Source organism: Mercenaria mercenaria, chromosome 12 (assembly GCF_021730395.1).
Source record: "Mercenaria mercenaria strain notata chromosome 12, MADL_Memer_1, whole genome shotgun sequence".
NCBI lineage: Eukaryota > Metazoa > Mollusca > Bivalvia > Venerida > Veneridae > Mercenaria > Mercenaria mercenaria.
Window position 1 is genome coordinate 39,865,919 of NC_069372.1, and position 15,828 is coordinate 39,881,746.

Consider the following 15,828-nt stretch of genomic DNA (forward strand, 5'->3'; position numbering starts at 1 on the left):
TTTTTTAGATCTAAAATATTACTAAAGCAAGTCATCAAATCTTGTTTTCGAAATTTGTTGAAAGCACTTTTTTGTAATCTCCAATAACCTTTTTTAAAAACACCCCGGGAATCGTTAAACAGAAGCACTCCAGGTACACACCTGTAAGCTTTCCCCGGAATAAGTGAACGTAAGCACTCCTGGTAATACCTGTAAGGCATTCCCCTGGAATCATTGAACGTAAGCTACCCATGGTCACTACTGAAAGCTTTCCCTGGAATACAGTTAAACATAAGTACCCAATGGTACATCCCTTTTAACTTCCCCTGGAATACAGTTGAACAGTAAGGTACCCCCATGGTCGATCCCTGTAAAAGTTTCCCCTGGAATACTTTAAAACATAAGGTCTCCGGTACATCCCGTAAAGCATCCTGGAATAAGTTAAACGAAAGGTCTCCATGGAAACTACTTGTAAGGCTTTCCCTGGAATACTTTTGAACATAAGTACTCCATGGACTCCCTGTAAAGCATTCCCGGGAAATACAGAAAAAAAGTAATTCCCTGGAATCAGTAAACGAAAAGGACTCCGGGTTTACACACCTGTAAGGCACTCCCTGGAGTACAGTTGAACAGTAAGTACTCTACCTGTAAAGCATTCCCTGGAATACAGTTAAACAGTAAGCTACTCCATGGTACACTACCTGTAAAGCATTCCCTGGAATACAGTTAAACAGTAAGCTACCCTGGCCCCTTAAAGCATTCCCGGGAAACTTTAAAAAAATAGCTACTCCAGGTACACACCTGTAAAGTTTCCCGGGAATCAGAAAAACCGGCTACCCATGTACATATGAAAAAGCATTCCGGGAAAATACAGTTAACAGTAAGTTTTCCATGGTAATACCGAAAAGCATTCCGGAATACATAAAAGTAAGCTACCCATGGTACACTCGAAGGTTTCCCGGGGAATCAGTAAACGAAAGCTACCCCATAAAAATACCTGTAAGGCTCCCGGGAAATACAGAAAACAGAAAGGACTCCGGTCATATTGTAAAGCTTTCCCTGGAATAAAAAATAAACATAAGGTACCCCATGTACACTACGTAAAGATTCCCTGGAATACAGAAAAACGTAAGCTACTCCTGGCACTATGTAAGGATTCCCTGGAATACATTAAACAGAAAGGACTCCATGGTAATACCTGTAAGGCATTCACGGAAACGTTAAACAGAAAGGTACCCCCAGGGGACACTACTGAAAGCACCCCGGATACTTTAAAAAAGAAAGGTACTCCTGGTCCTCCCTGTAAACCCCCGGGAATACGTTGAACTAAGGTACTCCAGGTACACTACCTTAAGGGGTTCCCTGGAAAACTTTTTAAACCAGTAGCACTCCGGTACTTAGTAAGGCATTCCGGAATACAGTTGAACAGAATTTTTACTCCATGGTCCTCCCTGAAAAGGCTTTCCCCTGGAAACGTTAAACAGTAAGGGGACCCCTTGTCACATGTAAGGCATTCCGGGAAAATCGTTGAAATTGGTACTCCTTGGTACCTCCCTGAAAGGGCCCCCCGGAATACGTTGAACAGAAAGGTACTCCATGGTACACAAATGTAAAGCACCCCCGGAAAAAGTTGAACAGAAAACTCCATGGTACATACCGTAAGCCTCCGGGAAATACGTTGAACGTAAGGTTCCCCAGGTACACTCGGAAATTCATTTAAAACAGTAAGGCCCCACGGTAACTACCTGTAAGGCCCCCCTGGAATCAGTTGAACAGTAAGGTACTCCAGTACATCCCTGTAAGGCACTCCCTGGAATACAGTTGAACAGAAGGTACTCCCGGGACACTCGAAGGCATTCCCTGGAAACAGTTGCGAAGGTTCATGGACACTACCGTAAGGCACCCCGGAATACATTTAAACAGAAAGGTATCCCGTAACTACCTGTAAGGCCTCCCGGGAATCTTTTTTTAAACAGAAAGGGTCTCCAGGTACACTACTGAAAGGGCCTCCCTGGAAATGTTGAACAAAAAAGGTACTCCCGGTACACTACGTAAGGCATTCCCGGGAATCGTTGAACAGAAAGGTTCCGGGGGTCCCCTCCCTGTAAGGCCTCCCTAATAATTTAAAAAAGTGAGCTACTCCAAGGGGTACAAACCGTAAGGCACTCCCTGGAATACAGTTGAACAGTAAGGTACTCCAGGGGACACTACTTAAGGCATTCCGGAAATACAGAAAAACAGTAAGGTACTCCATGGTACATACCTGTAAGGCACCCCGGAAATCGTTAAAAGGGGGGTACTCATGGACACCCCTGTAAGGCACCCCTGGAATACGTTAAACAGTGAGCACTCCTGTACATACCTGTAAGGCACCCCTGGTTTCATTTAAACATGAGTAACCCCATGGTACCTACCTGAAAGGGCATCCCGGAATCATTTTTAAAAACAGAAGCTACTCCATGGTACACTACCTGAAAAGGTTTTTCCCGGGAATACAGTTAAACGAAGCACTCCATGGAAACTACGAAGGGCTTTCCCCGGGAAATACTTTAAACAAAAGCTATCAAGGTACTCTACTGTAAAGATTCCGGAATACAGTTAAACGAAAAAGTTCCAGGTACTCCCTTAAAAGCTTCCCTGGAATACAGTTAAACAGTAAGTATCCATGGTTATTTACCTGTAAAGATCCCGGAATACATTAACAGAAAGTATTCTAGGTACACTCCTGAAAGCATTCCCGGAATACAGTTAAACAGTAAGGACTGCATGGTCCCTTCCTGTAAACATTCCTGGAAACGTTAAACATAAGGTCTGCAGGGTACTTCCCTGAAAAGCTTTCCCGGAATCATTTAAACAAAAAGCTACTCCTGGCTACCCCATGGTACACTAATGTAAAGATTCCCGGAATACAGTTAAAACAGTAAGGTACCCATGGACTCTCTGTAAGTTCCCTGGAATCGTTAAAACAGTAAAGCTACGCATGGTCTCTCCCCAAAAAGGTTCCCGGAATCATTTTAAAAACAGTAAGCTCTCCTGGTCTCTACCGTAAAGCGTCCCTGGAATACAGTTGAACAAAGTTACTCCATGGCCCCTTTACCTGTAAAGCATTCCGGATACAGTTGAACAGTAAGGTACGCATGGTACACACCTGTAAAGCATTCCGGGAATACAGTGAACGAAAGCAACCCAGGAAAACTCTACCTGTAAAGCTTTCCCCGGGAATACAGTTAAACATAATACTCCATGGTACACTACCTGAAAGCATTCCTGGAATACAGTTGAACGTAAGCTACTCCAGGGTACTCTACCTGTAAGCTTCCCTGGAATACGTTAACATGCACCCAGGTACTCACCCTCATGGTCACTACGTAAAGCTTTCCCGGAATACATTTAAACAGTAAGCTACTCCTGTACTCTCCCTGTAAGCGTTCCCTGGAATACAGTTAAACAGTAAACTACTCCATGGTACTCTACCTGTAAAGCGTTCCCTGGAATACAGTTAAACAGTAAGCTACTCCATGGTACTCCCTGTAAAGCTTTCCCCGGAATACATTTTAAACAGTAAGCTACTCCTTGGTCTTACTGAAAAGCTTTCCCTGGAATCTTTTAAAACAGTAAGTACCCCATGGTAATACCTAAAAAGCTTTCCCCTGGAATACATTTAAAACAGAAGCTACTCCATGGTACCTCCCTTTTGGGTTCCCCGGGAAAAATTTAAAAACAGTAACCCTCCATGGTACTCTCCTGAAAAAGCTTTCCCCTGGAATACAGTTAAACAGTAGCATCCGGTACACTCCGTAAAGCATTGCCGGAATACATTTAAACTTTAAAACTACCATGGTACTCACCTTAAAGCATTGCCTGGAATCAGTTAAACATTTAAGCTACTCCATGTACTCTACCGAAAGCACCCCGGGAATACATTAAAACAGTAAGCACCCGGACATACAAAAAGATTCCTGGAAAACTTTTAAAACGTAAGGTACTCCAGGACCTACCTGAAAAAATTTCCCCTGGAATCTTTGACATTTAAGGTCTCATGGTACACTTCTGTAAGCTTCCCGGAATCATTTTAACGTAAGGTACTCCTGGTAAAACACCTGAAAAGCATTCCCGGGAAAAAACAGTTGACATTTAAGCTACTCCATGGTACACTCCCTTAAAAGCATCCCTTTGATACAGTTAAACAGTAAGGATCCATGTACACTACTGTAAAGCACCCCTGGAATACAGTTAAACAGAAAGCTATCCGGGTAAACTATGAAACTTTCCCCGGAAATACTTTTTAAACAGAAGCTACCCAGGGTTAAACTACCGAAACGATTCCCGGGAAATTTTAAATTTAAAAAGAAAGCTACCCCTGGTCATTCCTGTAGGCACCCATGGAATACAGTTAAACAGTAAGCTCCCCCAGGGTTTCATACTGTAAAGCTTTCCCTGAATACATTTAAAACAGTAAGCTACTAAGGGTACACTACTTAAAGCCCCCCTTTAATTTAAAAGAAGGCCCCATGGTTACTGTAAGGCACCCCCGACTACTGTAAAAAGAGATAAGATGGAAAAACCTATCAGAATTAAAACCACCCAGAGGCCTAGATTGACCAGCAAAAGAAAGCGGGCACACAACTAGGGAAAATTTTTGGGCTTAATGTTTTTAAAAATCCTTTAGAGTGTTTTTAAGATAAAATCTGACAACAAAGGATGACGGCTTAAAAAACAAACTCTCCCCTCCCCAAAAAAAATCGGGAAAAGAAAAAAACAAATTTTTTTAGTTAAGAAATCTGCATGGCAACACAAAATTTGTACATACTGTACAAAAAGGCCATAGAATTCAAAATTACATCCATTTTGGAAACTATGTAAGCAAAAACTAAAAAAGCCAGAGAAGATGCATTAGGCCTATTTTGGGTTTCCTGATCTACTTAGTTAAAACCCTCCCCTATTTGCCCAGCTCTCCACCCCTCCCCCACACCCAGACCAGGTAGCAAAATTTGAAGTTAAAAAAAGGGATTTTTAAAGGGGAACAAGGAGCTGCATTCAATAAACGTTTGAGCCCCCGTGGCCCCTTTTGTGATACAAAGCAACCTAAGTAAAAAACGAGGCAGGTAAATGAGGTCAAGTGATGTTTGAAGATGGGGAATGGTCACGGGTTTTAATCTTTTTTAGTATCAATTCATTCTTGAAAGTGGATTAATGCTAGAAAAAACGGCCCATTTGGTTAACAAGGATGGGTCATATAAAGAAACCTAAGTCCAAAATGAGGTCAAGGTAAACAGAGGTCAGGATGTTGAAGAGGGGAAATGGTCACAGGTTATATCTGTTTTTGTATAAATTCATTCTTGTAATGGTATTAATGCTAGCGAAAGGGTCCCATTTGGTTAAACCGAGATCCCCCATAAACAACCCAAGCCCAAAAGAGGTCAAGGCAGGTCAAACGAGGTCGGTGTTGTTTGAGATGAGGAAGGGTCAAGGTTATTCTGATTAGTACAATTTTTCTTGAAGGGTACTGGCTAAACGAAACGGTCCCTTTTGGGGAACCAAGAATGGCCCCAAAAAAAGCAACCTAAGCCCAAAAAATGGGTCTGGTAAGGAAAAACTGGGTCAGGTGATGTCTAAAAAGATGGGAAGGGTCAAGGTTACATTGCATATAAAAGTCATTCTAGTAAGGGTTTATTGATGCTAGATGAAAGGGTCCCTTTGGTTAACCCGTACGGACAGACGGGACGATCCATATCCCTCCCGATCATAGAGCCGGGCAAATAAAAGTTAATGGACACTTGTGTGTCTTACCAATCTTTTTGACCTTTTTAACAATGACTTTCCCTTTAGAAACCCAAAAATTTTGGGAATGCAACTAAAAAGGGGCAACGGGGGAAAGGCAAAAGGGAAAGTAAAAAAATTGTCCTTTAAGTCACATTTTAACGAAAAAACTTAACATTTTCAGTAAGGGTGTACTTTTCAATTAAAAAAAACGCAGTTTATAACCCATTTTTGAGTTATTGCTTAACTTAAAAACGTTTCATTTTATATAAAATATTACAAAAACCCTCCGTCCAAAACCATTTTGAATGAGACTATTCAATTATTTCCTGAAACCTTTTTACCTTTTTCTTTTCAGCTTGCAGAAAGATTTTTACGCAAGGCGATAAAATTTTGCGCAAAGGTTTTAAAGAAAAAAATCTTACATCCCCTTATGTTATCAGGTCATGATCAGGCTAAAAGAGAATTTTATTTTCTACAGTTGCTACTAATTTCACTTTAAAAGGGCCTGTGAGAACACAAAAAAACTTTTTTTGAATAATTACCCGAGTTAAATAATTTTTTTTAACTAATAAGGTTATAAAATTTGAAAAAAGTACTGAAATGGTTTCATAACTAAAACATTACACCCTGACTGTTTTTTAAAACCCTAAACTTCCACAATGGATGAAATGTAAAAACTCCAAGCATACCTGCCAGCTTCGACCAATTCATTGTATCTGATCTGCTCAGTCTCTGGTAAACTTTCAAACCCTGAAGAGAGATAATCAGATTATACATGTCATGGGCTAAGACAAGGAAATAAACTTAGATACAAGACATCATACAATCATGACACTTCATATACTGCTCTTTTTATATGCCTATTTCTCTTCGATTCATACCATCTTTTTTCTTACCAAATGTAGAAAATTTGGGGAGCACATTATTTTTTCAGAAAACATATGCATCAGCTGGGTCAAGAATACCCCCGTACACCCAAATTGCCAGTTTTATGAAGTTTCAGTTGGGCTTGTTGATCTCACATCAATTCAGTACACTGTGGGACATGCCAAATGGTCTGATCGAAACATGGTGCATTTTGGTGTACCAATCACGTGATCGGGACAGCCCAGTTTTGTACGAATCAAGCCCACCATTTTATATCAAACAGTGTCCTTTAAGCAAAAAAGTACGAGTAGCGAAACAATCAGGGGAGGGGTGAAAAGTTGTCTGCTTTAATCAAATCAGGAAAAGAATGGTGGAAAAAAAAAATTTTTTTTTATTTCTTAACAGATGACCACGGGGATTTTGTCATGTGTTGTTCTACATAAGCAATGGCTTTTAAGCCCGGAAAAAATTTAGTGGTTACAAACTTTTTACAAAAAAATGTACTTTCCAGAGGGTCTAAAAGGTCAGGGGAAAAAACCGACCAATCAGAAGGGACAAAAAGATGAGAAAGACCAAACAACTTTTATAAACATTTTATGTAAACTTTGCACATACATGTTTAGGGGTTTTGAATGTTTTTTTCAGTAAAGTTGAGAGTTACTGTGTCAGTAACTGACAAAAATTCAATGAATAAATTCTGCTGATTGATCATGTGCCAATTTAACCATAAATCCACAAGATAGCATCATACACATCTGTATCTGTATATAAGTTGGAACCTATCATGTTTTCCAAATTAATAGAATGCCTGACAAAACATTTTTTTAAGTTTTATGGGTAAAAGCTGTAACATGTCCTCCAATTTAAGAAAAGAAAAAAGGGGAAATTTTTTTCCTAGTGACCCCCAAAAAAAGAGGTCATTGCTGAAAAATGACAATCAGGGCCAAACTTTGTGGCCCCTTGGCCCCGGGTTCCCGCTATTTGTTGAAACCAGTTTTTGTCAAAAAAAAGATTAGGCCTTGACCTACTTCCCCATCATCTGTAACCACAGGCAACCCTCCCCTGAAGTTTTAGACTGCACATTAAGCATTTTTCCAGTTTTGTTTTGAAAACATTTTCATGACCTTTTGTTTATTTAAATATTTTCAACTGCTTTATGAATTTTCAGGGCAGAGGCCCAAGTATTCCCATTTTAAATATTAAAGGTTTTAACTTTGACCTCAAAATAGAAAAATTGTCTTTGACCCTTCCTAAAAAATTAACAAGATTCTCCAGACAGTTCTCTATGTCAAGTCAATGAGCCTTTAACTTTTGACATTCCCAAACCCCCAAATAGTATGGGTCATTACAGACAAGACAATCATTTATGGTATGGGCCACCTTAGGGCCAAACCTTGTCCAGTTATCTTAGAACAATTTCAACCAGAATTCACCTGACATTCTAAACGTAGGGTTCATTGCTGAACAATGTCAACAGCCCGATTAAGTTGACGTTGTAAACGAGTTTTCTGGAAAGACAAAAAAAGTTTCCAAAATTTTGGGCCGAAGAAAAAATTTTCCCGGAAAAAACACTTCATTTTTATGCCACCCCGAGGGAAACCCATTTAGAACAGAGTTTGATCCACAATTAGTTTAATGTTTGATGTGAGGACAAATTGCAAATAGGTCAAGTAATCCCCCAAATTTAGACCATGTTTGGAAACGAGTTCTTGCAGAACTGAAATGAAACCCGGAACACTGGGAAGGTAAATACACTATTACAAAAATTAATTCTTTGAAAAAAAAAAGGCTAAACCACATAAAACAAATTATTGATAGTTTTACCTTCAACTTCCTCCTTTCTTCTCTTTTATAAAACTTTTATCATTTTAACATCATCCCCCCCTTCTTATCACCCTCATCAATGACCATCACAGGGCACCCTCCTTAGTAAAACACCATTTTTTTCATCAAATCATCATTTTCATACTTCCCCTTTCAGGGTTTATAGATTTCTCTTATTTTTGCCGTCAAAAATTTTCCTTTTTAACCCTAAATGATTCTTTTTAACATCATATCTTTAGACATTTTCTCTCATCCCCTTCATTTTCAGCATAAAGGGTTTTTTCATGATTATCATTACACATTCCCGTGTCTGCAAGATTGCCCCCTCGGCCGTACCTTCCTCCTCATTCTCAGAAAGTCTATGTTTTCCCTTTTTGTCTGTGTCACCCCCAGCATTTTTATAAGATGTTCCAGTTTTGATTTATGGGCTCTCAAAGAAAACCCTATCGGTAAACTGTTATTTTTATCCCTATCATTTTTTATCATTACTTGTCTTAAGGGGGCTTTTTTAAAACACTTTTTTCGAAAAATGTAGACTTCCTTTCGATTTTTTACCCAGGACTTCCGTCAAAATTTACTACAGGTTACACAAACTTTTCTGCAAAAATTTTTAATTCAGTACTGAAATTACAGGTTCTATGTTTTCTTTTTCTTCACCTTCTGACATCAACAGAATCGTAATTTTCACAGCATCGTCGCAGTTTCCTCCAAATTTACGAATTGGCATCATTTTTCTGAAGCTTATTTTTCAGAAACGTCTAGTTTACCCGAGTGGAAAAAGAGTATCAGGAGAATCGCCCCGGGCTTGAAATGGTTTCTGAAGGGGAATTCGGGAGACATTTTTCGTGAACACGGGGGTGTTCCAGAGCTGTTTTTGAATTTCCCTTGATGGGTTTTTGATATCTGGGCTGTCAACAGCTCAAATTGGGCGAGTTAAATTTGGTTGAAAGTGCTTGCATTTACTAAACTGGCCAGGCTAAGTTTGGGGGTACTAGGGGTCGTGTTTGATCAATGGTTTAAAAAGCATGGTGATTAAAAAATCTCTTCATGTATAATACTTTTATCTGTTTTTAAGACTTTTTTGTGGCTTGAAAATTTACTTTTGGGGTACCCGCCTTTTTTGGGGTAGTATTTTTATCGACAATCTCCTTGGTTGCTTTAGCTTTCAATTTATGGCAGTGAGCAGTACGTTTTGGTGTTCCATTTCCATGGTCATTTTCTAATTTGCAAATGGGGGGGGAAAAGCAAACTTTTTCCTGGAGAAATCATTCCGTGTCCTTGGGTCCTCTTTAAAGATCTGTTCTATTTTGGAGTTCTTGTCAAATCCCTTTTATTAATCCACTACAAAAAAAAGGAGAAGAAAAAAATAGGGGGCCCAAATATACATCAATGAGTTTATATCAAAGGTTTTGGGGCCAATTGTCATTTGAAAAGTTTTATATGCAGAGGCACAAGTATTTTTTTTTTGTTGTTTTTTTACCTGACACATTTAAACAGAAACCTTACCCAAAATTTCCACAATTAATGTCAATTTTTTTTTAACTGACAAAGCATTTCTTTAAGCCTGTAATGTTACAAAAAAAAAAAGAACTTTTCGAAAACATTTAAACCTTTTAGTTTTAACTGGGGGAAAAAAGGAAGCAAATAGGAATTGTTATTTGTCAAAAGTCAAAAAAGTTTCAAAAATGTGTTGACCCTTTTAAAACAACCATTATTGCAAATGTAAATTCAAGGGTCTATAAACTTGACCTCGAAATGTAAACCCGACTTTCAGATCTACATTTTGTTTTTCTTGGTGCATTTGTCAAATTCAAAAAACCCTTTTTTCTGACTGAATAGGCCAAAAAAGGTAAATAAAATTTTGGGGAGACACCTTTGGGTACGGGGGAAAACTTCGTGAAAAATATTTTGGGCTTTTAGTAAAATTTGTGCAAATCTACTAAAAATGCCCGGGGGATAACAGCATGACCACTCTTGAAGGCTCCAGGAACTACAGACACTGTAGCCAAGACATTTCTAATTACACTGATCAACAATGAGACCATGTTGACTCAAAAACCATTGACCTCTTAACGTGACCTTTATACAAGCAAGCTCAACAAAAACACTTAGGCTGTAAATTAATATAGGACAAAAACCCCTCTGCTCAATTTAACGGAAGTGGACAAAATCCCCCTATGATTTGTTGAATAAAAAAAAATAGCCTAAGACACCAAATCGCTATTGAATTATTGTCCCCAAAACAGAAAAAAAATTTCCCTAAAGTTTAAAATACTACAGAAATTTTTAACCATATTTGCATTATTTTTGGGAAAAGTAACTTGCATGCAAAAACTTTAACCAGAAGGTTTTAAGTCAAAAGGGGGCATAATTTTTACCAAAAAGTAGGTCAGAGTTTTGGGGTTTTATGCAATCAACTGTTTTAAACCCTGATGGCCATGTGGAGTTTCAGTTAATATCTGCATCGCAAAAATTTAAACCAGAATTTTCTAAAATCCAAAAGGGGGGCATAATTTGCCCCAAAAACAGTCAGGTATGGGACTTGACCCCCGTGAAGTTTGGGAATTGATCTAAAAAAAAAAAAAATAAATTTCAATCTATACGCTTTAAATAATAGCGGCTTGCATGCAAACTTTAACCAGGATTTTTAAGTCCCAAAAAGGGGCAAATTTGGCCAAAAGGGACTGCTGGGTTATAGCCTAACTAAACTAAAAACCCGCGTGGGACCATCTGGTCTAGTCCGGGAATGGCTTTCCCGGTATTTTAACACTAATTTTTCACTTTGGCAGGCAACGAGGGCTAAATTTTAGGCTGTTTTTTTTTAAATTTATTTGTTGGGGTTTTGGGACTTTTTTGGGAGGAAAAATGGAAAAGCAGGTTGTATTTGGTGAAGTCAAATCAATTTTATATGAGTAGTATTCCGGTCCGCTTGTGTTTTTTATTAGTTACATAAGTAAAGGATCAGAGTATCTCTTTAGAAGAAATGACCCCACTTTTTTCTATTTTTATCAGTTTACATAACTCTTACAATGAGAAGGGGTTGTTCTCTGAAAGGGTCGTTTGTTTGGTGCTCTTTGAAAAAGGCATTTTACATAAATATATAAGGAAAAAATTTTTGGGTTTGTGACCTATAATCAACTGTTTTATAAACCCCAAAAAACACAGACGGAAGATTCAATTCAATATTCTTTAGTTTTGGGGATAGTAACTTGCTGTCAAAAATTAAACAGGATTTCCAAGCCCCAAAAGGGGGAAAAAATTGCCCCAAAGGACGTCTTTGGATGGGACTTGACCAGTGAGGTTGGTTTAATTTACCAGGAAAAAAAAAAAATAAGTTTCAAACTATATGCCTTTAAGGCACCATTTTGTACTTTTCAGCAAACTTTTAAAGTGTAGAATAGCTAGATATTCTTAGAAGGGGTTTTTAAATTTACAAGTTAATTTTTACTTTTTTCATTTCTTAGGGGGCCATTTTTTTTGTTTTTTTTTTCACTTCATAAATCGGTCTGAAAAGTCAAAAATCTGTCCAAAACTGACAAACCTGCTAATTTCAGGAGCCCTGTTCTTTTACATATTTATTGATGTATATCTATTGGCATACTTTAAAAGGCATGAAATGTATGACGATACAGGCATAATAACAGAACAGTCATTTACTGTGAAATTGTTTTTATTCGCGAAGGACTAATTTTCGCGTATTTCGCCCTAGGACCAATGCGAGAATTTAAGACCGTGCTATTATTATTTTTTTCATTTTATTCCTTCGTTTCTAAAATTTAAAATGCACGAATTAAAGCCCCAGGAAACAGTCCTTTTTCACGTTTGTGCAAAATTTCATGCCAGCGAACTTAAGTGATTTCACAGTAATTTCATTGCCACAAAATTTTAATGTTATAGGAAGACCATAAACCTAGTGGCTTCTTTGTTCCCTTAAAACAGTGCTACATTGTAACATGTACAAACCATTTTATCATGTTTAACATCCTGTATAACAACAGGTGAGGTAAGATCTATAGTCTCAGTTTCTGCACGCAGGTCAACTCGTATATTTCTCTTTGGTGACTCAGTGATGTGTGCTGTCTCACTATGTTCTAAAGATTTATTGCTATCCTCCTCATGTTCTTCCTCTTCTGAAATATCATCGTAAAATTGATTACAGCTATCAATTAAAACTTCTACTTTTGTTTTCAGTTTACCTCGAAATGACCAAAAACGTTTTTGCCAGGATTTCGGGCTTAAACTGGGGATTTGCATTATACATGGGTGCGCATTGTACAAAGGTATCTACAGTAGACAAAAATTACTCAACTTCAGTGCATACCGCCGGCAGGATCATATTTGCAATTAAAGTGAAAAACAGCCTGTTTGAGAAAAGATAGCTCAAGCACCGTGGCTAACTAAAGCAATTCACATGATCCCGATCCATTCTATGTTGGAACTACTCAAAATCCTGGAAAACTCGAGCATATTGATCATCCACTAGCAACTCCCAGTGATCAGTTTTTTACTGTCATTCATTTTCACAAATATTTGCAATCGATGTGACTCAAAAATGAGAAATGGGTGAAATATTTTTGAAGACATATGCAAAACAAACTTTTAAGCACCGAGTTTATTTTTCACTAAATCAAGGGCCAGAAGTCTGGTCAATCTTGATGAAATCCCAGCGCACCTGGTGCACAACTTCACATGCTACATAACAATCCTACAATGTTTTATGATTCTTAAGTCAAATACGTTTTGTGATAAAATCGACACAAACTTGTATGCTATTTTTGCATATTTTTGACTGACTATAGGGCCATAAATCTCATCTGACAGACAGAAATCCCCAGGTACACAACTTCACGTGCTGAATAATACTATTATCTTTTATGACCCTCGGTCAAGTATGTTTTAAGACATGTGTGACACAAACTTTTATGAATTTTTATGCATATCTTTTACTAAGTCAAGAGCTCTTGTCTGCTTGAATAAAATCTCTTACAAAACACAAGGTGCATAACTTCACAACTGAATAACATTCCTGTAATGTTTCATAATCCTGGGTCAAACACTTTTTGAGATACGTGCACAACCTATGCCTTTTTGTGCATATTTTTGACTGAGTCAAGGGTTATAACTCTGGTATGGTTGTGTGAGATCCCAATTCGAACACCAGGTGTACAACTTCACATGCTGAACAACAAACATGTGAGGTTTGATGACTCTGGGACAAACACAACAAATTCAGATGGACTGACAAGGCAGACAAGTGCAACTCTAGGTGTACTCCTACCCCATCCCGATATTTCCTTTCTGTAAAATTACCTTCAACATTTTAAAACATTCTCCCATCTACAACATTTCAAATATGATTAAGAATGAAGGTAAATAAGGTCAGTGGAGCATATAAGATCCATGAGGAGCATTTATACTTGTATAATACCTAGACTTTCCTCCTCCTGTGAGGCACCAGGTTTTGGGAAGTCCCAGTTTGTGAACTGGTTCCTGATCCAACTGCCACCGCTACCCCCCTCACCACTACCAGATGGCTGAGTTGACTTGCCAAGCCTCTCTTCAAGTGTACTTGGCTGGCTCGATTCCATTTCAATAATTTCGCGCGCTTTCTGTACCTGAAAATAGTCAAGACTTAGAGAATGGTGTCAATAACAAAGCATACAAATGCTAGATTCAGTGTCAAAAAGCTTATCAGATTTTTTGTTTAAAATTTCTGTTTGCTAAAATTGTTAAAGAATCACTCATCCAATATGTGACAACATAATGATTTCAAATTTCTGACTTTTTTGATTATCATATAGTAATACACTGTATATTGAATTAAATGCTTCAAAACTTATTTCTCAAACAAGCAACACAATGATCCTGCATACAAGTTAGTGACAAATTGTTATCTTTAATGAAAGAATTGCTTGTAGATTATTTAATACAAACCAGCATACAAATATTTTTCATCTTTAAATTTTAAATTCACTATTTATGTCCTTAAAAGAATAATAATTAAATTATAGTCATTTCCAGGTTCTGCTACATTGTGACCTAGATACATACCCTATGCAGGATATAGTCATTTTCAGGATCTGCTACATTGTGACCTAGATACTTACCATATGCAGGATATAGTCATTTTCAGGATCTGCTACATTGTGACCTAGATACATACCCTATGCAGGATATAGTCATTTTCAGGATCTGCTACATTGTGACCTAGATACTTACCATATGCAGGATATAGTCATTTTCAGGGTCTGCTAAATTGTGACCTAAATACCTACCCTATGCAGGATATAGTAATTTTAAAGATCTGCTCCACTGTGACCCAGATGCATGGAACAGTAATTTTCAGGGTCTGTTCCATTCTGACCTTGATACCTACCCTGTGCAGGATAAAGTAATTTTCAGGGTCTCCTCCATAGTGACCTAGATACCTACCCTATGCAGGATAAAGTAATTTTAAGGGTCTGCTCCATAGTGACCTAGATACATACCCTATGCAGGATATAGTTATTTTCAGGGTCTGCTACATTGTGACCTAGATACCTACCTTATGCAGGCTAAAGTCAATTTCAGGGTCTGCTTCATTGTGACCCAGATACCTACCCTGTGCAGGATATAGTCATTTTCATGGTCTGCTCCATAGTGACCTAGATACGTACCCTATTCAGGATAAAGTAATTTTCAGGGTGTGCTCCACAGTGACCTAGATACATAGCCTATGCAGGATATAGTCATTTTCAGGGCCTCCTCCATTGTGACCAAGATACCTACCCTATGCAGGATAAAGTCAATTTTAGGGTCTGCTCCATTGTGACCCAGATACCTACCCTGTGCAGGATATAGTCATTTTCAGGGTCTGCTTCATTGTGACCTAGATACCTACCCTGTGCAGGATAAAGTCAATTTCAGGGTCTGCTCCACTGTGACCCAGATATCTACCCTGTGCAGGATAAAATCATTTTCAGGGTCTGCTCCATTGTGACATAGATACCTACCCTGTGCAGGATATAGTCATTTTCAGGGTCTGCTTCATTGTGACCTAGATACCTACCCTGTGCAGGATATAGTCATTTTCAGGGTCTCCTCCATTGTGACCTAGATACCTACCCTGTGCAGGATATAGTCATTTTCAGGGTCTGCTCCATTGTGACCTAGATTGTAAGATATAGTCATTTTCAGGGTCTGCTCAGTTCTGACCTAGATACCTACCCTGTACAGGATATAGTCATTTTCAGGGTCTGCTCCACTGTGACCTAGATACCTACCCTGTGCAGGATATAGTCATTTTCAGGGTCTGCTCCACTGTGACCCAGATACCTACCCTATGCATGAGATTGTCATTTTCAGGGTCTGCTCCATGGTGACCCAGATACCTACCCTGTGCAGGATATAGTCATT

General features: G+C 38.4%; 1 protein-coding gene across 1 annotated transcript in view; it reads right to left on the bottom strand.

The window, feature by feature from the left end:
* Positions 1–224: 224 nt before the first annotated feature.
* The window catches only part of LOC123534093 (DNA excision repair protein ERCC-6-like), a 95,865-nt gene continuing 80,261 nt past the window's right edge, over positions 225–15,828 (bottom strand). The window contains exons 18-25 of the mRNA XM_053520529.1: positions 13,862–14,048; positions 12,393–12,563; positions 6,432–6,492; positions 3,333–3,411; positions 2,657–2,768; positions 964–1,038; positions 580–638; positions 225–410 (exon numbers count right to left, since the gene is read on the bottom strand). Of these exons, the coding sequence (XP_053376504.1) occupies positions 225–410; positions 580–638; positions 964–1,038; positions 2,657–2,768; positions 3,333–3,411; positions 6,432–6,492; positions 12,393–12,563; positions 13,862–14,048 (930 nt within the window). The remainder of the gene's footprint in view (positions 411–579; positions 639–963; positions 1,039–2,656; positions 2,769–3,332; positions 3,412–6,431; positions 6,493–12,392; positions 12,564–13,861; positions 14,049–15,828) is intronic.